Source organism: Melopsittacus undulatus, chromosome 3, assembly GCF_012275295.1.
Source record: "Melopsittacus undulatus isolate bMelUnd1 chromosome 3, bMelUnd1.mat.Z, whole genome shotgun sequence".
Lineage (NCBI taxonomy): Eukaryota > Metazoa > Chordata > Aves > Psittaciformes > Psittaculidae > Melopsittacus > Melopsittacus undulatus.
The window spans coordinates 11,644,821-11,670,828 of record NC_047529.1 but is presented as its reverse complement, the minus strand read 5'-3'; the positions used below and the strand labels follow the sequence as shown (position 1 = coordinate 11,670,828).

Sequence of the window (26,008 nt, the reverse complement as noted above, 5' to 3'; positions counted from 1 at the left end):
TATTTCCTTTAGTTTTTAAACACGTGTTGATACAAATCTCACAGTGCTAAAGATAATTTACTTTCTTCAATGCTGTCTTTATCTGCTTCTCTGTAGAGTTTGGTGACATTTGCAGGTATCACTGTAGTTTTGCTTTTAAAACTTCTTAATCATAGAATCACAGAATGGTTTGGGCTGGAAAGGACCTTAAGATCACCAAGTTCCAACCCCCCTGCCATGGGCAGGGACACCTCACACTAAACCATATCACCCAAGGCTCTGTCCAGCCTGGCCTTGAACACTGCCAGGGATGGAGCATTCACAACCTCCCTGGGCAACCCATTCCAGTGCCTCACCACCCTAACAGTAAAGAATTTCTTCCTTATGTCCAATCTAAACTTCCCCTGTTTTAAGTTTTAGCCTGTTACCCCTTGTCCTATCACTACAGCCCTGTCAGATATCCATAGGCATGCACTGGGGCATTCACATGGAGAAAGATACATATAAATGTTAAATTTAATAGTTCAGCCTTTATTTCCCTAAGGCTGCATCCTATGACAGACACTGGCATTGCATAGGATTCCCAAAAGCTTTCTTGTAAAAGAGGAAAAATAATGAGAAAATTTCAGTCCAATTTACAGTTTTAGGCTGATTGGGAACTGGTGACCATGTTTGTTACAGAATTAACATGATTCCACAGAAAGCTTTAATGTACTATCTCCCAAATGCAGTTAGTCCATATATAAGCCCATATATAGTCCATATATAAGGAAAAAATTCTTTACAATGAGGATGGTAAAACACTGTCACAGGTTGCCCAGAGAGGTGGTGGATGCACCATCCCTGGAGACACTCAAGGCCAGGCTGGATGTGGTTCTGGGCAACCTGATCTGGTTGAAGATGTCCCTGGTCATTGCAGGGGGTTGGACCAGATGAGCTTTGAAGGTCCCTTTCAACCCAAACCATTCTGTGATTTTCAAAAATTGGCCACAAGCCCTAAAAGAAATTCTCCCTAAATTCTCCCTTAATAATCCTTGCTCTTGTAGAGCCCCAGCTCTCTAGACTTGTATTGCCCCTTTCATGCAAGGAGGAAACAGCCATGCCTGTAGGATGGGGAAGACCAGGGCTTTCTCCCTAATATACCCATGGAACGATAGAAATCTCTGCAGCCCATGTGCAGAAAGGTATTTTAAGCTTGCCTAATGGAAACAGTTTGTGCAAAGAATAGTTATAAACCAAATGCATTTAAGTGGTGATTTAACTCTTTGCTTGTTTGCTCCTTCTGTATGTAACAACTGGGCTTCATATCCAACCAGAGCTGCATACCAGCAACACCAAGAAAGTGTTAGTGGACTGAGCAGGTGAAGTGATTTATTTTGCATGCTGTTACACCTGTTTACTTCAAGCTGTTCGAGCAGCAGGAGATAAATGCCCCTTTTAAAGACTAAACATCCCTTGCCCATTGTTTTAGGGTTTGAAAGACTCTTGAGCTCAGCTGTTCTTTCAGAGATGCTGGAGTTCAATTGCAAACAGATGTGATGTGCTTTCTCTGTCACAATAGTGTCCATAGGGGTGGACAAGAATTGAAGGGAGTTCTTGTTGCATTATTTTCTAGACATCAGTTTAGATACAGAAGCCTCTTGCTTTTCATTCCTGTGCCAGGAGTTAGGTCCTAAGACTTCTTGTTCTCCTGCTGCAACTCTATTCCTGTCTAAAGAAGGCAACAGCGATGGCATTGCTGTTAGTTGTAATGACTGTATTTAGTGGCCTTCGGCTTTGACTAACTTACATGGTCAGGATTTCACATGCCAGGCTGAATCCTTTCCATACTGCTTGTCCATCTCCAAGATCAAGACTAGGAGAAAAAGAAAAACGTATTTGGGAGCCTCTGAAAATCTTATTTGTACATCCTGGACAGAGATTTCATTCAGCAGCTCAGCTCCTAGAAGACTTTGCCTACATTCAGCATGTTCCAGGATGAAGATGCAGCCTCTGGATGCTGTAGGCAGTGCTGTAGGTGCCCAGCTTTGGGTTCAGGCTGATGAACAGGCTACACAGGGCATTGCCAGAAGGTAAGAGACAACCTCACACATAAGACAGTGAAATGCAGCCTCCATCTGCAAAACCCTGATGTGAGGCTTGGTGAAGCTGGCCACAGCTGAGCACTGCAGAGTCCTTTCCCAAATGAGATGTTCCCCATTTTCTGGGTGCCAGAGGCAGATGCAGGTAAATCTGCAAAGAGCCATGTGCTTACAACTACAGGGGTTGGAGCCGTGTTGAAAAGTTATGGATCACTATTAACAGTACTGCAGGTTTCTAAAAGATGGGATTGATGTCACAAACTGTGGCTACACAGAAGGATTTTAGGTTCTGCATCTCTTTGCCTGTTTGCCAAGTGCTGACATGAAGCTGATGCAGCTTCATGGGTTTGATTGACTTTGCAACATTATTATTGGTGCTCAGTGTTGGCATGTGGGACTAAGGAGGAGAAACCAGGCTATTTTTAAACAATTATTATTAACACATTTCAATCACTCCACATTTATGAATCTGGTTGACAACAGGGCTGAAGAAATGATAGGGAATTCCCTATCAAATTCACAGTTTTATAACTAGTGACTTGTACTGTAAACAGACAGAAGACCAAAATGCCAGGTATGTTACATGCATCTAAACATACGCTGCTCTTCAGGGAGGGAAAGCCATAGGGGGCAATTCCATTGTGTTAACCTTCTGCAATGTCCAATGACTACAGCAGATTTGGAAAGGCATTTATGGGGTAAATTGAGTCTCAGCTACATGGAGACATTTAAAAAGGGTATCAGAGGAACCAGGTAAGCAAGCTGAGCAAGTGGCAGTCAATCAGATAAGCCCACATAAAAAGCTGCTGGTATAATCTTGCAGAGAGTCATCCATAGATGAGAATTAAATATGCATTTTGTCAACATACACAGGTCTTTTCTTCTGTATTGTGTTGGTACCAGCAGAACTGTGGCTTTTATAGCATTTCCCTTCTGGCCACAGAAAGTTGCCATATGAAGTGGCTCAGCATTCAGGGTATTTGCATGTGTTTTGCTCTCGTAGGAGGAACGTTTGCAGTGTTTTCTCCAAACCAACTGAGGGTTTGGGCTAATCAACACCCATAATGAATGAGCAGTGTCCTAGCAGCATCTGGAACGAAGCGGTTATGACTGAGCACTCTTTTGCTAATGAAAAGAAACAGGAGATCACAAACACAGGGTCATTACTCGTGTTGGATGTCCAGCGTTTGTTCGGTGCCAGTCTCTGTATTTGTGCAGTGTGGTGTAATAGTTTTAAGTGGAAGCATGGGTAAGTAACCCCTGCCATAGAGTTTGTGGAGGGGGAGCACACGGGACAGGATGCTGCTCTCTGGGCGGGATATGGGGAATACATAACGATAAAGCAGTTCAAAAAAGGGAAATGGGTACAAATCAAAGCGATCTTTTACAAAACATAAATAAGAGAAGTTGGAAGGCTTACAGGAATCAGTACAAGTTCTTATCATCCATTTGAAAACAGCATAACCATACCGAAAATATATAAAGCTTGCATAACACTGTTAAGCTCTTTCTTCTTGTTAATTCTTTATTATATGTTATGCTTGCTAATTCTTTGATGCAAAACATGTAAGAACTACAGTGTAAGCATCCTTCTAATTAGTTGCATAGATTAAAATATGGATTGGGGATTTTTCCCCCTTGTAATACTTTCTGAAAAGAGATACGTGCTTCTAAAAGAGACATAAAGACCAGCAGGTTAAAGCACGTGCATCTCTGCATCCATAAATACTCATTTGTCATGTAAGGTATAAAACATGAGGTAGGCTATTTTCAGTAGGCTGCTAACAAAAAGCAATGACATTACATTTGCTGTGCAGTATCAGAGACCTAGTCTTATGCTCCTGGAATTATTCCAGTTTCCACAATCCTTTATCTGTTTAATCTGTGATATTACAGGCTGGATGTTACATTAAAAGTATTAAAAACTCTGCAAGCGGGTTAGCTGTTCTTTTCTATGGGGCTGTAGTAATCATTTGCTTAAGAGATTCTTGGTTCATGTAATACCAAAATAATGGAGGGGAATTAGAAGGCACTTCCAGTTACAAATATTTGTGCTTTATTTTATACAGTATTATGGAAATGAACTGCACTTTACCTTAGAGTTTTTTAAGGCCGTGATTATAGGCTTGTGGCAAAAATAGCTCTGCATTGAATGAAAAGTAATGGATTTAGTATTGTCAGAGATGTGGTCATATGAGATCAGTGGATCCGTTCCAATTTTTCTGGAATTATCTAGACTTTGCTGTCATTATCTTGTGCCCCAGTGTATCTTTGCAGAATATTAATGAATCTAAGAATAACTTCTGAGGTTTGCAGGGGGATCACGAGTGATGCAATGTGATAGAAGATGCGATGCAGCATCTCGTACTTTTATCTCCCTGCACTGGTTTGTGACAGCCTGGTTTTGGGGGGGTTCTTTTCTTCTTATCACTTATCAGGTGTTCCCAATCTGAGAATCTAAACAGCAAAAATAAATTGCTTTCATAACCCTCTGACACAAAATACTCCTGTTAGCTTGAACCACCCAGTTCAGTGTCATGTTACCCTGATTTCTGCAGAAGAAATAAGCTCAAATTCAATATTTTTCTTCTTTTTTGGGTCACGTTTTCCTACTTTGGAGAACATTGTCATGGTAACTTACACATTATCTTTTACTACTTCTTTTAGCATGAATTACACAGGTAATTTCTGTCTCATGTTCTCCCCAGTCCTGGTAGGAATGGCATGAGCAGCTATTCCTTGTAGAAGCAAACCTGGAGCAGCCAGGAAGTGCTCAGTGCTGGAAGGGATCCTCCACCATGATGTTCTGTGAGAAGATCAGGTGTAGCTCGCTGTGTATTCTGACATTCCTGCAGCAGCTACCACAGATGTTTGCATGGAAGAGGGATGTGGGTTTGTGTTATGCAGAAAGCACAATGTAGTAGAGCAAAACCCAACACCTCTTACTTAACCAGGCAGCCCTAGTGAGTCACATCTGAGTTGTGTGCACTAGGGGTCAAAGAGAGGTCCTCCAAAGAAAGGTTTGGAAGCAAGTAATAGTGATGGTAATGCTGAGGTGAGTTTAATCAGGGTTTACTTATCAGGGTTTATTTATTTTCTGCCACCAGACAGTACAATAGCAAATTCCCACAGTAATGAGTAAGAGTCTGTGATGAAGGGAGCTTCTGCAACAGAGCTTGGCAGCATCATTGCAGAATGACTTTCAGATGTGCATTTTCCAAGGAGAATGAGTCCTTTCCCTGTTTTAAATGTGTCCAATTTCCAGTTTGAATTTTGGGTTATTTTGGGTTTTTGAACAACCTGGTCTCGTGGAAGGTGTCCCTACCCATGGAAGGGGGTTGGGGTTGGAACCAGATGAACTGTCAGGTCCCTTCCAACCCAAAACCATTCCATATTCTATGATTATGTTGGGATTTTTTTATTATTATTTCTTTTCTCTTGTCTGTTTTTGGGGGGTGGGGAGGAATTTTTTTTTTAATTTTTAAAATTCCCCCCTCCCTTTTTTTTCTTTTAATTAAGATTTACATTGCTTTGTCATGCAAGCCTCTAAGCGGGTCCAGCTAAACCTTGCAGGTAATACTGTTTCTGTCTGTGTTAAGAGAAATAACTCCAACATGGAGCATGCTATTAATACCTTCTGGCAGTTGCCAGGTCACTGGCATGACCAGGGTTATTTGCCAGCTCTCTTTTAACACTGGAGCCAGTGGCTCCACACACAACTCAATGTCCCTGCTTTAGAGCTGCCTCCGCTTCCCCTGCTCCCAGCAGTGCTGAGGTGTTGAGGGGTGACCAAAGCCACCTTGTGCTTTAAATCTGGTGACTTAAAAGTGAGCCAAGATGGAGCACTGTGTAAAGGAAGTCTAAAGGACTTTGACTGGTTTGTATTATTGTTATTTGCAAAGCCAAGGTGCAGTTACTGCTGTCAGGTCTCTGGCAGTTCTCTGGGTTTCCTCACTGGCTATTTCCAGACACTTTCTTCTCGGGTACAATTATAATCTTTTAGTGATTAAGAAATTAAAAATGGGTAACTGAGAATGTGCAGTTCTTGTTTGTGAGAATGGGAAGCTGGATCACACTGGCACAGGCCAAACTGGTCCTGGTGCAGAGCAGGCAAGGAGGAAATAGTACCTTCTATGTCAGGGTAAAATGGGAACTGATAAGGTAGTTGGCCAGTATAGATTTAGCCCATGGCAGGGGGGGTTGGAACTAGGTGATCTTAAGGTCTAACCATTTATGATTCTGTGATTTTCCTGTTGAAACACCATTACACTTGTGACTTGGGATGTTATTTGCAGGGTCATCCCTGCAGGTGTTTTACTAAAATAGTATTTAAATGGAATTAGCAAATTTGGAGGATTTCTTTATGAGATGATGTTTCGATAACCCTGGCTCATGCTGCTGAATCGTGTTCTATCTAAGCCCATGCACATGTTTCCTGTCACTCCAGAGAAGCAAAGTCTTGAGACTCATTTGTAAAAGTGGAGGAAGAAAAACCCTGATATGCTGTGGATTTACACTGAAATCAGTGTTTTGTCTTTTATGTTTAATGAATGCCTTGGAAACAAAGCGACATTAGTTTCTGCTCGTGGGTGTTGCTGGAGGAGATGAGTGTGCTCTGAATTCCCACGCGTGTTCGCTGCCGTGCTTGATGCAACCTGACCGCAGGTTGGGGCTTGCATGAGGCCTTAGTGATGCCTTAGTGACCAGGTCCTTGCACCTCATCCTGCCAGCAGCTTTCTCCCTGATTGTTTTATTCACCCCCCACTGGCTTTTCTGTTTGCAGCCTGATTTGCTTGTGTTGTGAATTGTGAGATACTCATCTGGTGTTAATACATTGCTGATTTAACCCTAACCCTGCTGCTCTACAGTTTCTTTAGTGCACTTACTATAAAAGTCAAAAGTGGTTTTCAGAGATGTGTTTACAGGGATAATTCTGTCTGAAAGAAAATGTTTGGTTAGCTTGTAACATGGCTTTAAATATCCTTGCCTTTCTTCTGAATCATAGAATTGCTTGGGTTAGAGACCATCCAGTTCCACCCTCCTGCCACAGGCAGGAACACCTCCCACTAGACCAAGTTGCTCAAAGCCACATCCAACCTGGCCTTGAAAATAAGTAATTTGAATGTGTTGCATTCTATTTATATCTGAAATATCCCCCTCAATAACTTCTTTGGATCAAATACAAGACATGTATTATTCAAATGTATAGGTATGCCTGAAATCCTCCAAAGACAGGTTGTCCTTCTATGTATTTCAGTGCTTTTTCCTGCTAGAACTAAGCTCGTCTGAGTAAGATGCCTGGCACCACATTCTGCAGCAGGAGGGTGCCCACAGCTGGGTGTGCTGTGGTGGGAAGTGGCAGCATCCATGGAGGAGTGGTGAAACCCCACTGGGCTGGCAGGGGCCACCTTGTCTCTCCGCAGGCTCCTCCTGAGCTGCCGCACATATCCTGCTGCAGGTCTGGTGTGGGTTCAGCTGTGGCACGTGAGCCAGATGCAGTCTGCAGGTGACTCCTGGCCCAGTCTTCTGCAGAGGAGACTGAGCAGCTGCTCAGGAGGAAAACTGTCCATGGTTGGCTCCTGGCATATTAGGGTAGACTATTACATCATTTTACAATGGCCTGTAGGGACAGGACAAGGGGGAATGGATTTACACTGACAGAGGGGAGACTGAGATGAGATCTTAGGCAGGAGTTCTTCCCTGTGAGGGTGGTGAGGCCCTGGCACAGGGTGCCCAGAGAAGCTGTGGCTGCTCCATCCCTGGCAGTGTCAAGGCCAGGGACGTAGTAGCACTGATAGCTCAGTGGCCTCTGGGACCCAAGTTCAAGGCTATGAGTGGGCTTGTGCTCACTCCAGGCATGTCTGAAATCCAGGGAGATGAGGATGGGCACAGAGCATTTCCTGTATTCTTCTTGCACAGCTTTAAAATGATGCTGCTTTTCATATGAAAATAGTATCTAACTGGACAAACCCTGCATTTCTCTCTGTCTCCATGCCTTGAATGCTGTAGAGTGTTCCCTGGGTGAAGGTGGAGTTAGCTCCCTCTCCTCTTGCACAGGACATCTCTGCTGAGCCATGGAGACCTGCTCTACTGGTAGCTGGCTCCCAGCTTGGCAGCATTACTCTGGTTTAATGGCAAAAAGCCCCCAGTTCCTTGGACCCACCTGAGCTGTGTTGTTGAGGCTGCCATCAACACCTCAGCATCTTTGTTCTGTTGCTGAGCAGTTTGTGTTTCTTGCCCCTGGGCAGGAAGTTCCCCTCATCTCTCACAGCTTTGTCCAAGGTGTTTCCACCTGAGCAGGCAAATATTTGCATGTAGCAGCCATCACTGTCCTTGGGCCAGCAAGCGTGAGGCCTGGCACCCCACTGACTGAACCCCCACCAGTGTCTCATGTGCAACCACTGCTTGCTATGAAAGCTGAACTCCTCACTTCTGCATTGGAACATGTCCCAAGCCACCACCCTGGCCCATGGAACAAGCCTTAGTCAAGACACCTCATGATGGGCTGCATCAAAAGGAGCGTGACCAGCAGGTCAAAGGAGGTGATCCTGCCCCTCTGCTCTGCTCTCATGAGACCTCACCTGGAGTATTGTGTGCAGTTCTGGTGTCCTCAACATAAAAAGGACATGAAACTGTTGGAACAAGTCCAGAGGAGGCCACAAGGATGATCAGGGACTGGAGCACCTCCTGTGTGAAGACAGGCTGAGAAAGTTGGGGCTGTTGAGCCTGGAGAAGAGAAGGCTGCATGGAGACCTCATAGCAGCCTTCCAGTATCTGAAGAGGGCCTATAGGGATGCTGGAGAGGGACTATTCATTAGGGACTGTAGTGACAGGACAAGGGGTAACGGGTTGAAACTTAAACAGCAGAGGTTTAGATTGGATATAAGGAAGAAATTCTTTACTGTAAGGATAGTGAGGCACTGGAATGGGTTGTCCAGGGAGGTAGTGAATGCTCCATCCCTGGCAGTGTTCGAGGCCAGGTTGGATGAAGCCTTGGGTAATATGGTTTAGTGTGAGGTGTCCCTGCCCATGGCAGGGGGGTTGGAACTTGATGATCTTAAGGTCCTTTCCAACCCTAACTATTCTATGATTCTATGATCCAAAGCACGTTTACCCCAACTTGTTTTGCAGTCCTGGCAGTGACCAGGTTCCCTGAATGAGTGTCATAGGAGGTCCCGGAATCAAGTGCAAATGAATAGGAATAAAATCATACGTGAATGCAGAGGGTTTATCTTTAGTTTTCCAGTACAATAGCTAGAACTTAGAAATACCAAATGGATCCAAGTTGCTGGAAACCATTTTAAGTAGCTGCTCCCACTGATGCTACTGTATGTTTTTAACTTCTGAATGTGTGAGGACTGGTTTTCTAAGAACACATGGTTTTTAACTGTAGTTACTGAGATGAAGTTGTGCTTCTCTTAGTCTCTCACATAAATATTTTTGCAGCACTCTGTTGTTACTGAAAAAGAAAAAACCTGGAAGACCTGATTCGAGGCTGGGGGGAGTTTGTGTTTCTTGGATGTTTGTTTTGCAGTTCCTTTTTATAGCCCAGGCTCAGGAGGGAAGTGGGAGGAGGGGTGAGAAAGCATGTAGGGGGAAAACCAAGACAGCCACAGGAAATCGATGTCCATTCCCACACCTTTCTGAGAGCACCAAGCTTGGCTTTCCAGCCTGAAGGTGTGATGCATGTGCTGTTGCCACTGCACACGATTATGCTCCAGTGGCCCCGCTTATGTGCATACATGTGCCTTTTTCTAAAGACCATGTCCATCTCAAGGTCAGGTTGGACAGGGCCTTGAGCAACCTGGTCTAGTGGAAAGCATCCCTGCCTGTGGCAGGCATTGGAACTGGATGTTCTCTAATTCTCTAACATCCTTTCAAACCCAGACCATTCTGTGATTCTATGATCTCCATGAAATGCTCAGCTGAAGCCCAAGTGTGCCATGCTTCAGGACATGCATGCAATTAATGACTTGTTCCATTTCGGTTTTGCTTAACTGCAAGGGCTCCCAGTGGGCTGAAATCTTCTTTAGCAGTAGGAAGTATCCAAAGGGAAGCTGTGTTTCTTGCTGAGGGGGAGCAGAGGTACCAAAGCTGTTATGCTCCTAGAGGGCACCTGAGGAGAGCAAAGGGGAGTTTAGAATTTCACAGCTCTCCTTTTTTCTTCCTGTTTTTCATGGAGGGTATAAACTAATGAGGCATTAAATAAAAACCACAGCCCTCTTGGTCATGTTTTAGCTTGGTCCACGTGAGACTGTCATAAGTAGGTACCATAGAACCCTCATAGGAAAATTTTAGCTGCTTCATAGATATAAGTATGCTTAAGTGAGTACACCTAAGCTTGTATAAAATGTCTTGCAGAGTCTTAGTGTAATCCAGGAGTGTCCTTTTGCTCAGTTTACATTCCTTTTAACTGACAAAACCTGAAGAGGGGAGAAGAAAATGTCCTCCTTATGCCTTAGGCTTGTGTGAAAACATCTCCACCAGAGCTGGGCACTTTGCTCTTCTGTCTGCTCACACATGCTGTGTCATTAAGCACTAAAATCAGCTTATGCAGATGGTGGTGGTTGCATGGGCAAGCCCTGGCCTGGGGAAGCTGGGGACTTGGGATGCACAGTTGTGGCTGGAAAGCCTGAGATGTCACCAGGAGTTTGGTCTTGGAGTTTGGCCTGTGGAGGACTGTGACTGTGGAGTTAAGCTGCCAAATTCATTACCATACATCTTCCTCCTGCACAGTGACCAGCTGTAATTATGCTTTGCTGTAATTACGCTTGCAGAGATATTTTATACAAGGTATTTCCATAACATTTGTCAATAACCATTGTCAAGGACAAGAAAAATCATGTGAGAGAGCCCTTGCTTCCAAGTCCTAGTTTTCATATCTCTCTTGTCATTGATCCTGAATGTTTAATGCTACTTCTGTGATGTTCTGGAATGTACTAAGTGATGCTATAGGGATTAATAATTAGTTCTAAAAATGAAAACCAGAATCTATAGTTTCCAGTAGGATGCTGTTGATGAACACAATTGCTTGCTCATACAAAGGCTTTTCCCAGTAGGCACCTGTATATTCTGCATGGTATATATTTACCTATGTGGCTATTACTGAACTTTACTGATGCATCATTCAAACAGTTCTCCTTAGTTCTGTGAAATCGTTTCTAATCAGAAGCATCCACATGCTAAATCTATAACAAATCTCTGCCCCTTGGTCCATTGGTTGATTTGGTTGTTAGCAGATAATAAACATTTAATGAAAATGCTTGTAGCAGTCCTAAAATGTGGTTAGTAAAAGTTGATGGGTTTAATTTGTCCAGTTATGTTATCATAGAATCATAGAATAGTTAGGATTGGAAAGGACCTCAAGATCATCCAGTTCCAACCCCCCTGCCTTGGGCAGGGACACCTCACACTAAACCATATCACCCAAGGCTTCATCCAACCTGGTCTTGAACACTGCCAGGGATGGAGCATTCTTGTGTGATAACTATTAATTCCATAAATGTAAAGGATGAAGCTGTGTGGGTTTGGCAGGGGTTAATTATATTAAAAAAAACCCATGTTTTGAAATAATGATAGAAATTTTAGTCTGCCAGAAAAGAGATGAGACCCGGAGATGCCCTTCTGCTTTTACAAGTACTATGGGATCTGTGTTGCATATAGAAACTTGGTGGATATACAGTGATTCTCATGGTTGAAACTATTCCGGTGTCTCATAAGGAAACCTCCTCCGTACCGGCTGCACTTTCATCTTCAGCTACTTTCGGTTTGTTTCTCTGTCACTGATGGTGCTTCACCTGGAATGACCTTAAGGACACAGCCAGGCTTCTGGCAATCTGAAACATTACTTCTGCCAGATTCACTGCAGGAAATACTTTGTAACTATAGGCATAGCAGTAGGTAAGGTTAATGGGCTGGAGATCTCACTATTCAGTTCCATATCACTGCAACTTTTTTATATATATACCCTCATATATACATGCATATTCTTATATATATGTTCTTTATTATCTGGGCCTTTGAAAAGATCATTTTACTATATCCCAATATCCATCTAGTCAATAGATAACTACTTTTCAAGATGTGACGGGACTTTTCAGAGCGAATTAGTGCTGCTTCGCGACTCACTTCTAAGTTTGTATTGACACTACAGCCCATGTACAAGAGAGTATAAAACTCTCCTGAATTTCCAGACTGGCATGTCCTGTACAAGACTGTTTTGGAGTCTGATTTTCCCCTGTATAAAACCTGGCTTTTGTATGTAATGAGCTTTGTGCAGTAGCTCCAACCGCTTTGCAGTTCCCAGTGTCTGCAGCGACAGGCTTGGGGATCAACAGATTGGAAAGAAAAGGGGAATTCTCACATATAATTCAATTTCCACAAGTTTTGCAGAAGTCTGCAGCTAAGGAGAGACCCAAACTGATGCTTACACTGAAAGGAGCAGACCTCAGCTGTCCTGTGTCCACAGCTGCTGGCACATACTGCTCTCGCTCGGTTGGTGTGTAGCCAACCACCGGGTCTACTGAGGTTATTTGAGTGGTACCAGGAAAAAAGGGGACACAGGATGCAGATTATCAGGAAACCAGAACTCTCTGTCCTGACTCCATTGTATATCTGAACCCCATTATCTTTCTCAACCATTGTTCTTGCAATTTTGTTTTGTAGGAATCGGAGTTCCTCTGTTTGGAGTTTGATGAGGCCAAGGTGAGCCAGATGCTGAAGAAGCTCTCAGAAATAGAGGAGAGCATGAACTCATTGACTCAGACCACTTAACCAAATAAAGAGATTGGAACTCAGAAAATGAATGGCCCTTGGTACCTTCTCATTATTCCTCTTTGTGCACATAATCTAGCTAATGATTGTTAAATCCTGATTATAACTGCAGAATGCATTCGCAACCAAGTAGAGGCTAAGTCACACTATGAAGCTTTCTCCCTTCCCTCCTCTAGGCCTGTTCTCCAAGCCAGCAATGGTGTTGTTTGCATAAAGCTTTGCATCATCAGGCCTAGAGTGAAGCATAGCTTTTCTCTCTTTCCCTTCAGTCAATCTCTGAGTCATGCACATGCTGTAAGTACTGGGCTGGATGAACAGCAAAGGTAAATTGGCCAGTTGTGGCAGGGAAGAAATGAGCAGAAGAAACAAGCAGCCTATGGGGGACTCATGTTTATCCTTCCAAACCATGGGCTACGTAGAGCAAATCCACCCACATGAACTGTGTCTGCTTTGAGCTTAAAGTCCAGGAGAGTAGGTGAAGTGCAGTGAGTTCAGGGAGCAGAGACACAAACACACTTCTGTAATGGGAGTGTCTGTGCTGCTGAGGATTAAATGGATCCTGAGCGTGTGAGGTGGTCAGTGTTGCTGGCCCATCCAGTCACACCTACCCAACACCATGGAGAGCCACAGGGCTATGGGAAATGCTAGTTCTCCCAAAGGAGCAGCCTTCCTACATGTGCTGAGCGCCTGATCCAGCAACCTGCTGGCAAGCCTTCAAAGCCACTTCTGACCTGCTTCCCCGAAGACCATCCACCCTCATCAGCCTTCCAGCTCTTGGTCTGTAGTGGTGCAGCCCTGGCACCAAGCTGCACGGTGTGTTTGAGAGGCCAGTGCTTTGTCAGAGCACAGTTTAACTTGGCTGCTCTTAGTCCTGTTTGTCGTGATGTTTGTTTTGACCTCAGAAAGCCCCAGGTTAGACCCAGGGTTTCTAGTGTGTGCACACTCAGCTTGGAATTTGGATAAAGGGAAAATGTCCTTGGCAACCTTGCAGGCTAAAGCCCTGTTGATAAAATAGTTGTGTGAAGAAAGCTTCCAGAGGCAGATAAGGTATGCATAGGGCACCACGAGCTGACTTGCCCAAGTTGCTCTGACCCTTGGCTGTGGGGGCACCCACATCTCTTTGCCATAGCACCAAACTGCGGAGCAACCACCACCCTTCTGCTGCAGAGGACAGAGAACTGTTTTCCATTTCAGATGTTTCCATTCAGGGGTGCACGTTCCTGTCACAGCAGGATGTATAACCACACGTATGTACTGGCTTATCCGTGCAGAAGGACCTGGAGGGGCTGTCCTGAGCATGGAGCATGATAGTCCCTACTGGAGAAATATCTGATAGTCCATAAGGTGGTGATGGACCAGCTGGAGATGCCAGTGCCTCACTGTTTTGTGCTATTACTTAACCAGAAGGTGTGCACACACATTTGGTTGGAGGCTACATTGATTCTTTCAGTTTTATTTCAGCTTCATAAGCAACCTCCTCCTGAGCTAAAATTATATTGAGGACTTGTACCAAGATAGAAATGACAATATAAAATGTTCCTGTGCCATAACTGAAGTACTCCTCATTGCTCCTCCTTGTCATTTTATTGCTTGTGGACTTGCCAGATTGCATTTGGACACAAAATCTCTTCAGAGTGAGGGAAGGGCACCTTTTCCCATCTGCCTGGTGAGAAGGGCAAGCTTCACTCAAGCCAATTTGCATCACTGCATTAGGAATTAACATTTCCTTTACTGTGCCTGTCCCTCTGCCACCTTGTCTTTTATGGCCCCCTGGTTCTCCCCTCGATCTCATGGAAGGACTGCACAGCCCCATAGCTCCTTGCTCTTCCCAGCAAATACTTGTCAGAGTGGAACTGGACTGTAACTACCAACCAATCCTCATGCTGGTCCATGGGTACCTGGCTGCTGGCACGGGTGTGGAATGCTGAGTGGTTGGTGATTCTCTGAGCTTTCCACTTGCTTTCTCATTAAAATGGAGGGGGTTTTCTGCATTTTAGAGCATGTTTAAAAAAAGAAAAATCAAGGTCAGGGAAGGATCGTGATCTTAAGTAACTTGCACCGTGTCAAACATACTTATTGTTTTCTTTTAACATGGTCAGAGGATAGGAAAATGTGCTATAAATGGAAATTAAAGAGAAACAAACTGGGAACAGATGTCAGGAAGTATTATTTCATGCAAAGAATAATAAATATGTGGAATGGGTAACCAGGCACGGAGGCTGAGGCAAAAAGCATCAGGATCATTTAGGAAATGATTAGATACTTTCCTAGTAGGGATGTGAAGTTAAAAGGGGGCATGTTTCTATGGATGCCTGCTTCTGTCTTCCTAATCATCACTCTCCTGCATAGCTAATGTCCTGATTTTCTTCTTGGTGGATCTTCATAAGCTATTGTGCAAAATGAGGGAAAAAAAGCCGAGTGTTTTGAGGACCACACTGCCCAGCTCTTGGTCAGGGCACAGGAGCGTCACAGGGCAGTAAAATCATTTCTGCTTCATGAAGTTTGACATAGTCAGGGAAGAGGATGCTGTGCTTCCCCAGACTGCTGTTATCTCCAGCTGGAGCTGGGGCACAGAGAACAGATTTCCCCCTTGAGCAGAACCATGCCTTCCTGCTGGCATGGTTTATGTGTGTGTCCATCCTGCTGGCACGGTTTATGTGTGTCCATCCTGCTGGCATGGTTTATGTGTGTGTCCATCCATCTGTCCCTCCCTACAGAGTTTTGAACCTATTGGCTACTTCTGACTGAACTTGGAGAATGAGGCCTCTGATGCTGCTCTGCTTTGCTTCTTTGAGTGAAGGACACGAGCACCCATGGCTGTTTGTTGGGATTCATGGATGTCTCTTGCTGTCAATGGCCTCACTAAATATCTCTGTGATGTTGCAAATGAAAGCTGCTGCTTACACACTTCAGGAGAGATTTCAGATTCCTTCCTCAAAGCTCAGACGTAAACTAGACTCAGCCTGAATGTGTGGCTGGGCAGCTCTTGCTGTGACTGAGGCCACATGTGGATGCTGGCCTCCTGTGTAGGTCTGTCTGAGCAGACATCCTAGCACAGCCCTGTTGGCTGTAAGGGCCTCATCCTGTTTGGAGACCTGCTGCCTACCACGGGCACCAGCTCATGTGCCTGCATGCTGAACTATGCCAGCAGTGTGATGCCAGGGACATCACCTCCTGCTCCTCTTCTTCCTTCCTGCAAGGAAGCTGCCACATTGCAGCATACCCTCCACTGCTGGTCAAGGCAGGCAATTTGGAGATTTACAGCAGGGACACAAGCAGCTCAGCACAGCCAGAGGAGGAAAGTGTGGGACATAGGAAGCAGCAGGAGGAAGAGCTGAAGAAGGGCCCTTGCCTGAGTCTCACCTCTCTCCTGAGAGAGGTTTCCCTGCCCAGGCTTCAGAAACAGCCAGGGAAGGAACTGAGACACAACTCATGCCACGCTCAGAAAACTCCCCTTTATACCTGCACCATTGCAGGTGAACCTGCAGTCTGCCCAGTACCCATCCTTCCTGGTTTATTAATAACTGAAAACCACTTGTGAGTGGAACTGCCATGTACCACCAGGCTGGGGCAGGTTTGGTTTCAATCAAAGTCCAGGTATTTCATCTAACCTGCATTGCGTTGGTGGAGGCAGGGCATGGAGCATCCCAGGACATGCTGCTCAAGCAGGGGACAGCACCCAGGAGCACCAGCAATTTCCTCTGGTCCCACTTTTGCTGGTGCTTTCCTATGTGGATTTGCCCTGCAGTGAGTGAGGTTCTGCTGCTGCAGCTCTGGCACCGTGTCCATGATGACGCACTGTGCACATGATGGACAGGCCATCCCAAGCTCTGCTGCTTCTTACTGGAGACTCACAAACAACAGCCACATGTTGCAGCCTTCAGCTGGTTCTTCCTCAGATGTCACCTTTTTCACTGCTAAAATGCTCTGCAATTTATTCCTGCAGTAGCTTCTTGTTTTCTGGGAATTCCTCCAAGTTGCCACTCGTTTATGATCTGATGCTCCCTAAAATATCTGCGAGTGCTGTTGCTTTCAATCACGCATTACACAACTGGCAAGCTGTGCACGCGTTCTCTGCTTGGCAAGATGATTTCTCTTAGCACTATTTTCTTTTTTCTTGGTCCGTGTATTCCCAGAACTGCTGAAGTTTTTGAGTATTTTTCTCGGCATATCTGTATTTGAAAAGAAAAACCCCAACAGTTTAGGCACACTGTTTTTCCAAATCCAGGTGTTGTACTTCATAAAGCTTCAGGCCATGGGAAGCAGCAGATGATGAGGCATACTTACACTGCTGTTGATTTACTTTCCCATTGCTCAGGTTACTCATTGTCATTATATTTTATGTTTCTTTCTTCTTTTCCTTCCTTACAGGTCCTTTTTGCAAGTATAAATATCAGCATTAACATCTGTGCATTTATTGGGTTTCATGGGAGGGTTTTCACTGGAGTCCATGACTTCCACATTTGATTATGCTTTAACTTTTTTGATAAACTGGTAGATATTTTGATAGATTTTCTGCCCTGTACATCAATTCTTTTCTATCTAGAATAAAATAAATAACTTACTGTTTTTCTGTGAGGATTTCCTGATTTAGACAGTTACCGACCAGTTGTAGATGCGCAAGTCTCTGAGTTTTCCCTGAAGACTCATGTTTGCCACACATCGCTTGTGAAAATGTTTCCTTCCCCTTCTGGGGAGTTTCAACAGTTCATTCATTTCTGCCAAACATTTATGAAGAGGTGCTCAGTCAGTGCTGGGAACCTTTTCAAGAAGGCAGTACCCCATGGCAGTGCTGGGCAAGGGAACGCAGTGCTCTTCCACAGCAGCCACTGATGACTTTTTAATGCATTATGTTTCATGTGGTCTCCTCACACGGAAAAACAGGCAATGAGTCCTCACCTGGAGCTGGGGCTGTTAAAATGTGCCTCTTAAATCATTCCCGAATCCTGGGGAAGCAGCGCTCAGGGTGCTGTTTAATCCAACATGAAGGCCAGAACTCTGCTCCTGGGCCTGTCTCACCGTGCTGGGAGGTAAAGGTGATGGCGCAGGGAGACAGGCAGCCATCACCATTGCCACTTTCTCACAACCTAAAGCTGTTTCTACTCATAAAGGTCGCCCTGGTTTAGTTAAGCCTTGCCAAAGCTGCAGATGAGGCCTCCTCCCCTCATAGGGACACACATACACCAACAAAAATGCCTCTTCCCAGTAGCTGAATCCCATGGGTAATCCCTGGGGTCACCAGAGCCCCCAGAGGACATGATGTGTCACCTCCAGTGAAAGGGTTTCAAGGGGGACGGAGCTACAACCTCACCTGCTGCAAATCCACCTCTGAACTGCCAGTACCATTTGGGAGGATTATTTTGGGATATCACCTAAACTTGTTGTCCCAGCAAAAAATCCAGGGGTGGCAGAGCTGGTGCTATGAAGCTTTCCTCCCAGATGTAATGGAGTCCATAGAATCACAGAATGGTTTGGGTTGGAAGAGGCCTTAAAGCTCATCCGGTTCCAACCCCCCTGCCATGGGCAAGGACACCTTCCACTAGACCAGGTTGCTCCAAGCCCCGTCCAACCTGGCCTTGAACACTGCCAGGGATGGGGCAGCCACAGCTTCTCTGGGCACCCTGTGACAGTGCCTCAGCACTCTCACAGGGAAGAATTTCTTCCTTATACCTAATCTACATCCTGCTGGCTTTCAGTTCAAAGCCATTACCCCTTGATCATCCCCATGCTCAAATCTGCAAATGCCTTCCTTGCTCTTCCTTCTTCCTTTTGGTGGGAAGGAGGCAGAACTTGAAGTGCAAGAAATTGCAGGAAAACAGGTTTGAAAGCATGTTGGAAGGAGGGGGCTGGAATTGCATTTGGCCTCAGGTATTTTGCAGGTGGCCCCTGGCATTATCAGCAAGCAGGACCCAAGGGCAGGTCCCTGAAATGTGGTGCAGTCAGAGGACATCGGCCAACAGGGAGGTGTGAAATACTTCTACAGTGACATTTTCTTATCTCCTTTGAGTGCAGGGGACTTGGAGCTTGCATTTTAATTCACTTAGCTTGGCCACACTGAAGCTCCGGCACTCAGCCATTAGCTTTTGTAATGAGATGGTACTGGAGAGTATGTAAAACCAGGCAATTGAATAAATGGTGGTTTTGGATGCTGACAAGTGTCTCTAGACCCTTGAGGAGTGACATTTTACAGGAGTGAATGGGGGGAAAAACAGTGATCACAGCACAAAACCCATAGCGCCTCTGAGCAGAACCTGGGAGGACACATTAATCATTTGGGGTTGATAACACAGAATTTCTCTGCCATATTTGCTAAGCTTTATGGCCAGCTGGCAAAATCCTGGCCAAATGCAGCATTACCAGGAAATTGCACGATACAGTGCATTTTAGTAATAAATGGCAATCTTCCTGCCTTGCAAATTAAACCATGTAGAGAGCATTAGAGTCTTCATGGCATCTCTGTTCTTGGCAGTGAAACAGAAAATAAGCAAAGCCACAACAGGAAGATGGCAGGCTGAAACAGAGAGAGGTGTCTGTTTGACCCCAGCCTCCTGTGAGTGGATCATGTCTCTCCCTGTGCTCCTAAAACACGGTAGCCACCCCAGCCCTCTGCAAAATGCCAGGTGGCTCAGTGAGCCCTGGCCTCCTCCAGGCATCCCCTTGAAATACATTTGCTATTGCAGAACCTCAGGACAAATCTGCATTTTTCTATGGCTAAAGAACATAGTATGTAAAGCTAATCCCCTGCTCTAAGATCTTACGAGGCAATGGCATGCAGAAGTACAAGGTTAAAAAATGCCATCAAGAAGCAGTGGTCGGGAACCATAAATACTTTTCAGGCAGTCCTCTGGCACATCAGGAGACAAGCAAAGCAACTGGAATTTATAAACTTACATAATTAATTTTTCTTTGTGGGGAGAACAAACAGTCCCACGTTCCAGCTCTCTCAGGGCCTTTGACAATCAGGCTCCTTGCTATAAATAATGTTATGTAAGTTTATACATTTCAATTAGTGCTTGTTCTGGCCTCTTGCAGCCCAAGGATGTTTTTGCTCCAGTTTATTATTTAGGCTGTGGATAGATCATTTTGCCTTGGTGAATCTATAATGTGAGTTAAATTAAGATGCTTGCAAGCAGCATAATAGTAATGAAATGGTCCCTGGAAAACATTGGCACATCCTCCAAAAAAAGGAAAGAGAGAAATGAGCTTTACACTGTGGCGTCTGACTATATATCTGCACCCTCCTTTGCAGGACAGGAGTGGGATTTGTCTGTCCAAAGGCACAGGCTGTGAAGGGTGAGTGCTCATTCCTGGGCTGTGCTCTGGGGCCACTGCTGACAAAGTGGAATGGCCACCGATGTTTTTTTCCCAGAACAGAAATACCTCTAAGTCATCCTCCAGCCCTGTAACTACACCGTGCTGCAGTCAGAGCTGGCAGAAATGCTTAACCCCAACGGCTTAATCCCCAGCCATTGCAAATTAGTACAGCTCCATTAACTTCAGGGGACTATTTACATTGCGGAGGTTTTAATACATACAGGATCAGGCACAAAACCTGCAGTGATTTCGTACATGGGCAGTGGTTTACTCATTTACAAGGCTCAGATCTCATCTGTGCTGTGTGCTGGTTTCTGAATATTTATTTATTTATAGTGAGCACAACCACGTCACAGGGATTTCTCCATCAAGCGCCATGAGAAAACCCTTCATTTATTCTGATTATGTTGCTGATCTCAGTCCCTAATGCAGGAGGTATCTTCCCTCCAGGTCATTTTTCAGTAACGCATCTGTATGAGGCTGGATATTAAATCTAGATATGTGGATTATTTCATTTCCCTTTAACCTATTTTTTATTTCGGATGTTTATCTGCAGATCCCACAATATCAAGATAAAGGTTTCTGATCTCCTTTTTTGGTATATCATAATTCTGATGCAATAGGGTCTACATCCTGCACCCCGGGTGGTACTGCTGGCCCCCATTCAGTGCAATGAGGCCTCCTGGTAATGAGTGTGTAACCCAGCAATGTGGCAAGGCAAGTGGCCCATGGCTTCTGAGGTAGCTTTTACAAGCATAAATATATGTCAAACGGTTACAGGAGAACTGCAGGGCTTGGGGGAGATCTGATGAGCCCCACGTGCCTGCAAAAAGCTGTCAGCAGCCAGATGGTGTGGGGAAGGGGCTTCCCAGCTGGGAGCAAGGCCCTTGGGTGCTCTGTGAGCTCAATATGCTGGACTGGTGCCTGCAGCCAGAGGTGGACACAGAGGATGCCAGTGAGCTTAAACCAGTAACTGCTCTCCTGCCAGGGTCCCCAGAGGGCTGGCACAGATCTCCCTCTGGGTAGGGCCTGATGAGTGCCTTGGAGAGAGTTTCAAAACAGCCCAGTTATGTTCCACCCCAACCCGGCAGCCCTAGAGCCACCGCTGTCTGCCTGAGACACAGTTGCTCTCCCCACCCTGGTTTTGAAGCCCCTTCTGCTCATGCCATCCAAAGGAGAAGCCCTCGGCAAGGAGTGCCAGCCCCAGGTCCAGGTGATAACAGTTGCTGTGCCCCAACTGTGAGTCCACAGCCCCATGGGCTGAGCAGGATTTCACTCCTGTGGTGGCTGCAAGTGCTTTGCCAAATGGTTGGGAGTGTCTTGAAAAACCTCCTGCACATGGTGTTGGCTTCGTTTTCTTTGCCACCCAGAAACAGCCAGCTTGGATGCCAGCACCCTTCCAGATACAAGACTGGTTTTAATTGGAGATGCCTTACCCAAGCTGGCACTGTGAGAGTGCAAGGAAATCACACAGCAGAGCCTCATCCAGGAGAGGTCCAAAGTCAAGATGGTTTAAAACAATCTAGTGACATGTGAGGACTGGCAGCTCTCCCACAGCTGGGATTTTGCTGGTTCTTAAAACTGCATCTGCTAAAAAATAAAAGCAAAATTGAAGTGGTTCAGCTGAAATACATTTTTTTCCTATGTGTAAACAGTTTTCTCACCTTTGCAGAGACTCAGCTGCAGCCTCTGCTGCCTGGCAGTTTTCTGTTTTGCAGGTCTTCAGGTCTTGCTGCAGAACACTGTGGGATGCCTCTGAACTGAGATAAGGAGAAGTGCAAGGGGATTGCATTTCCAGGAAGAATAAAAAAGATGCTTTGTACATAGAAGGTGCTTTCTTGTTTGCAAAATAATGACTGTCTGGTTTCTGCTGATACACAAGTGGATTCTTCTCCATCCTCTTGCCTGCACTGCTGTGCCTTCTGTCTGCAAAGGAAAAGGAGCCTCACCAGGGGGGAAACACTGTTAGTTACTGCAGCCTTTCTCTGAAAAAGGCAGGTATGTCGTTCTAAAGCAAGAAAACAGTCTTGGATCCAAGCAGCTCAGAGAGTAATTATTCTTGGCAAACGTGAATCAATACAAGCACAATGCAGTTCTGCCCACAGCTTACAAATGACAGCACACAGTGTAGCTCAGATGAGCTTCTTCCATTGCCATCCTGGCCCCGCTTTGCCTGCAAGAGCAAACTGCAGTGCTCCAGAAAAAACAAGTGGAGCTCTGGGGAACAAGGATGGATGTGCCAATCTCTTCAGCTCGAGTGGTTTTGCTAAAGCTGAACATACCACTCACATCTCCCCCATCTCACCAAGCCTCAAAAGCAAAGGAAAGTGGAGCAAACCAGTTCTGTTGTGGTGGTTGTTCTTGCTGTGCTGGTTTGCATGCAGGTGGTGTGTCAGGAGGAGAAAGTGGTGAAAATGACTGTGAGACCACTGAAATCTGTGTTCCTGTCACTGGCAAGCCTTGCTGTCAATCTCTGCTGACAAACCTTGCCAGTCCTGGGAGAGGCTTTTTGCTTGGCTGAATTCCAGGCTCAAACATTTGGGTGGGGAGAACCAGGTTCATTCCTGGAGGAACCAAGATGCTCCAGCTCCAATTGCATATTGTCTTTGCATTCTTACTTATTTCTGTTTGACAAACAGGGCTGCTGCTGAAGTGCTCACATGTTACAGGAGCAATCTTTAGGCTCCTGTTATTATTTAAATGTTGACCTCTTATCTTGTGTTCTTATCCTCCTTGGTCACAGAAGCACACTCAGGTTAGTCCCATGCTTTCCAGGTGTTCTCCAGCCACGCCAGTCTGTCCACAAAAATCAGATTAGACCTGTGTCCTGGATAAACTTTGGTCCATCACAGAAAAATAATTCCAGCATGCACTGGCCTTAGGGGAGTGTTTAAGCACGATGAACTAGGTGAGTATTTACTAGAGGGAGGCTGGGAAGTGTTTCAGTACATGTGTGCCTGCAGTCAGCAGCATGTTGGCCCAGGTGGTGGGTGCATGCTTTGAAACAGGGGCTGTGGTGCTAAGAGATGTCATTAATCCTACAGGATGCAGACAGAGGGGTCTGAGCCAAGTATTTTCCCTAATGCAAATGCTAGACTTGCAGGTGCTCCCTATAAAAAGGAGCTACTCAGTGCTTCTGATGGGATGGGTGGTAGGGAGGAGGCCCTGATGATGTTCACAAGGGTGACTGCAAGTACCTGGAAATCCCAGGCAATACACAAGATTCAAGGGAAAATCCTGTGTCTGCTGCTTCCTGGTAGCTGGGGGAGGAAGTGCCTGCAGCTGCTGTGATGAGCCCAGGAGGTGTGGTGGGACCAGATGTGCTGCCATGGGGCTCCTCCGGGGCAGCAGGCCACAGCTCCCAAGGGCAAGTGCCCCATAAGTAGGCCCCATCTCACCACAACCTGGCTGTGTCTGACTTCTCCTACTCTTGCTTTGCTGCTAGGAAACAGGAAGAGCAAGATAACCTTGAAGATTTTATAACCTGGGACTTGTTCCTACTTCTCCTTTGCTCCTGGCAATGTACCAATTATTAATTAACAGGCAAATGCTGCTGAGAAAAGGCACACATGAATACATAGCTCATTTCCATAGCTGCAAACGCTGTAGCCCCCCAGTCAGCTTTCATACCAGTGAACCCAATTGCAATGACAGCAATGAATAAATAGCTTGGAAAAAATAGAAACTGTTTTGAACCTGATAAAAAATGAGAGTTGAATCCTTTTAAAAGACTCTTTTTCTGGCTGTTGTGTGTATCACACTACCTATGGAAAAATTCAGGCAACAAGAATTTGTGTCACCAAGTGACACAACACCAGTGCCCTGAACACACAACTTCTGTGTAACCAGCCCCTGAGAAATGTCTGATGCTCTGCAACTCGCTGGCAAGGGCTGTACACTGCATCTAATCATTTGCATCATGATGGTGAGTGAAGGTGGTATTTTTGAATATGTAGGGAAAAAGGTTATTCCAGATTCAGGCCAACTTAAACTGTGTATGTGCTGCTGAGAACAGCTGCAATCAAAAGCATCTGCTCTCTTTTTCAGGAAAAAGAAAGAAAAAGCAAGTATTTACTAATGTGCCCTTAACAAAGCTCAGCTTTAAAGACCTGAATCATTAAAATCCTGCTTCCTTTCTAATGAAACAAACTTCAGAACAACTTTAACATCAATTTTTTCATGGCTTCCTTAGCTTCACTCAAGCACAACCAGCCATCCAGGAGAGGTTGTACTTCTGTGTTTAGATGCAGTCCCAATGCTATGATTCTATGTCCTGCTTCAGCCTGCTGTGCACAGTAGGGTCCATACTCCCTCACAGTCACACTGGCAGATGTAATGAGTGTCTGTTCCATCACCAGTGCTTTAAAAAGTGTATTCTTATAAGGTTACTCCTTACTGTGGCACCTCACTACCTCACTAGCTGTCTCAACAGCTGGATACCAAAACCTCTTTCCCAGCAGGCTCTGTCAAAGAAGCAACAATAACAACAGCAAGAGCTTGGGAACAGCATGTCTGTGTGCTGTTAGGAACTGGTTCCAATTAATTAATGTATAAGGTTGTATCAGGTCATGACACAGCATGGCAAGGCATCAGGTAGATTCATGTCCTTGAGTTGTTTTCTCCTGTCTCAGTGGCTGTGAGCAACAGGGTCTGCTGAAAGGGAGAGATATAAATAAAATACAATACATATAAATCTGAGAGCAACTGAGGTGCTTCTGTGCAAAAGAGTTGGTTAGCTGGTGCTAGCCACTGTGCCCACCTCATCCCTGAAACCCCAGTGGGGACAAGGAGGTGTCATGACCTCCAGTAAGAATGCGTGGGGCAGGAGGGAAGGAGGCTGCTTTGAAGAGAAGCCTGGAGGATGTCATGGCAGGATGGGGGGGGGGGGGGGGGGGGGGGGGGGGGGGGGGGGGGGGGAGAGCTGCTTCGTTAGGAGTGTTTTGTGCTAACGAGACTTCATTAAACCTGATGACTGACAGAGGAGATTTGAGTAGAGAGCTGGAGCAGTTTTCAGGCGGTTGCAGCAGGCTGAGGCACACTGAAGCTGGGCAGTCCCTACCCCAGGACTGTGCTACTCTCACCATTACTCCTACTGGGTCCTCTTAATTGTCAGCATCAGGTAAGAAACATCCCGAGGCTTAATGATGCTTGGATTTGGGGGAAGGTCAAGCTGCCTGCACTCGAGATAGTGGGACTGGAAAGTGAGCTCCTGCCTTACCCCTGGCTGGGGTTTGTAGGGTATAGCTGCATTGAGCACAGCGGGAGCACTGCAGTTAGGCAGTGTCTTGAAAATACACTGTGCTCAATGGCGATGTCAGTTCTAGGTATCTTCCTCCTTTCAGCTAATTTTTGAGGCTCAGCTGCCAGTTGGATCAGGGAATATATTTGCATTAAAACACCTCCCCCTCCTCGAGGTTTCACAACACAGCCCCGTGACCAGTTGAGTCGGTGTGATTACAGAGGAGCAGGAACGGCTGTGGGGTGGGACCAGGAGGAGGGAGAAGTGTCCTTCCCCTGTAGACAGCAAGACCATTGCACCACTGGCCTAAATTTACAGCTTCAGTGTGCTTTTCCAGGCTCCTTAGCGCCCAGTGTTACATGACACACTGTTCTGGTTGATTTTTGGTTTCCTCTTTTCTTTATTGATCTCAAAACACATTGTTATGAAATCTCCCATGCAGTGGAGCAAAGTTCCTGGCTGCCAGAAGCTTAATTCTCCTTTCAAGCCTTGTGTTACTTAATGAACAAAGATGCTTGCTGATTTAGGGTAACTCCTCCCCTTGCTGTAATCTTTCGATTTCAATGAAAAGGACAGCTTTATTCAGACATAAAGTACATATATAACCCTAACTATTATATGA

General features: G+C 45.4%; 1 protein-coding gene across 2 annotated transcripts in view; it reads left to right on the top strand.

Annotated features, from left to right (window-relative positions):
* The window catches only part of COMMD1 (copper metabolism domain containing 1), an 82,985-nt gene extending 65,588 nt beyond the window's left edge, over window positions 1-17,397 (top strand). Inside the window, exon 3 of one of the 2 annotated variants that reach the window (XM_031047576.2) lies at window positions 12,726-17,397. In XM_031047576.2, the coding sequence (XP_030903436.1) occupies window positions 12,726-12,833 (108 nt within the window). In that variant the 3' untranslated portion in view covers window positions 12,834-17,397. The remainder of the gene's footprint in view (window positions 1-12,725) is intronic. The other variant, XM_005147428.3, reaches the window with a different exon arrangement.
* Window positions 17,398-26,008: the final 8,611 nt, after the last annotated feature.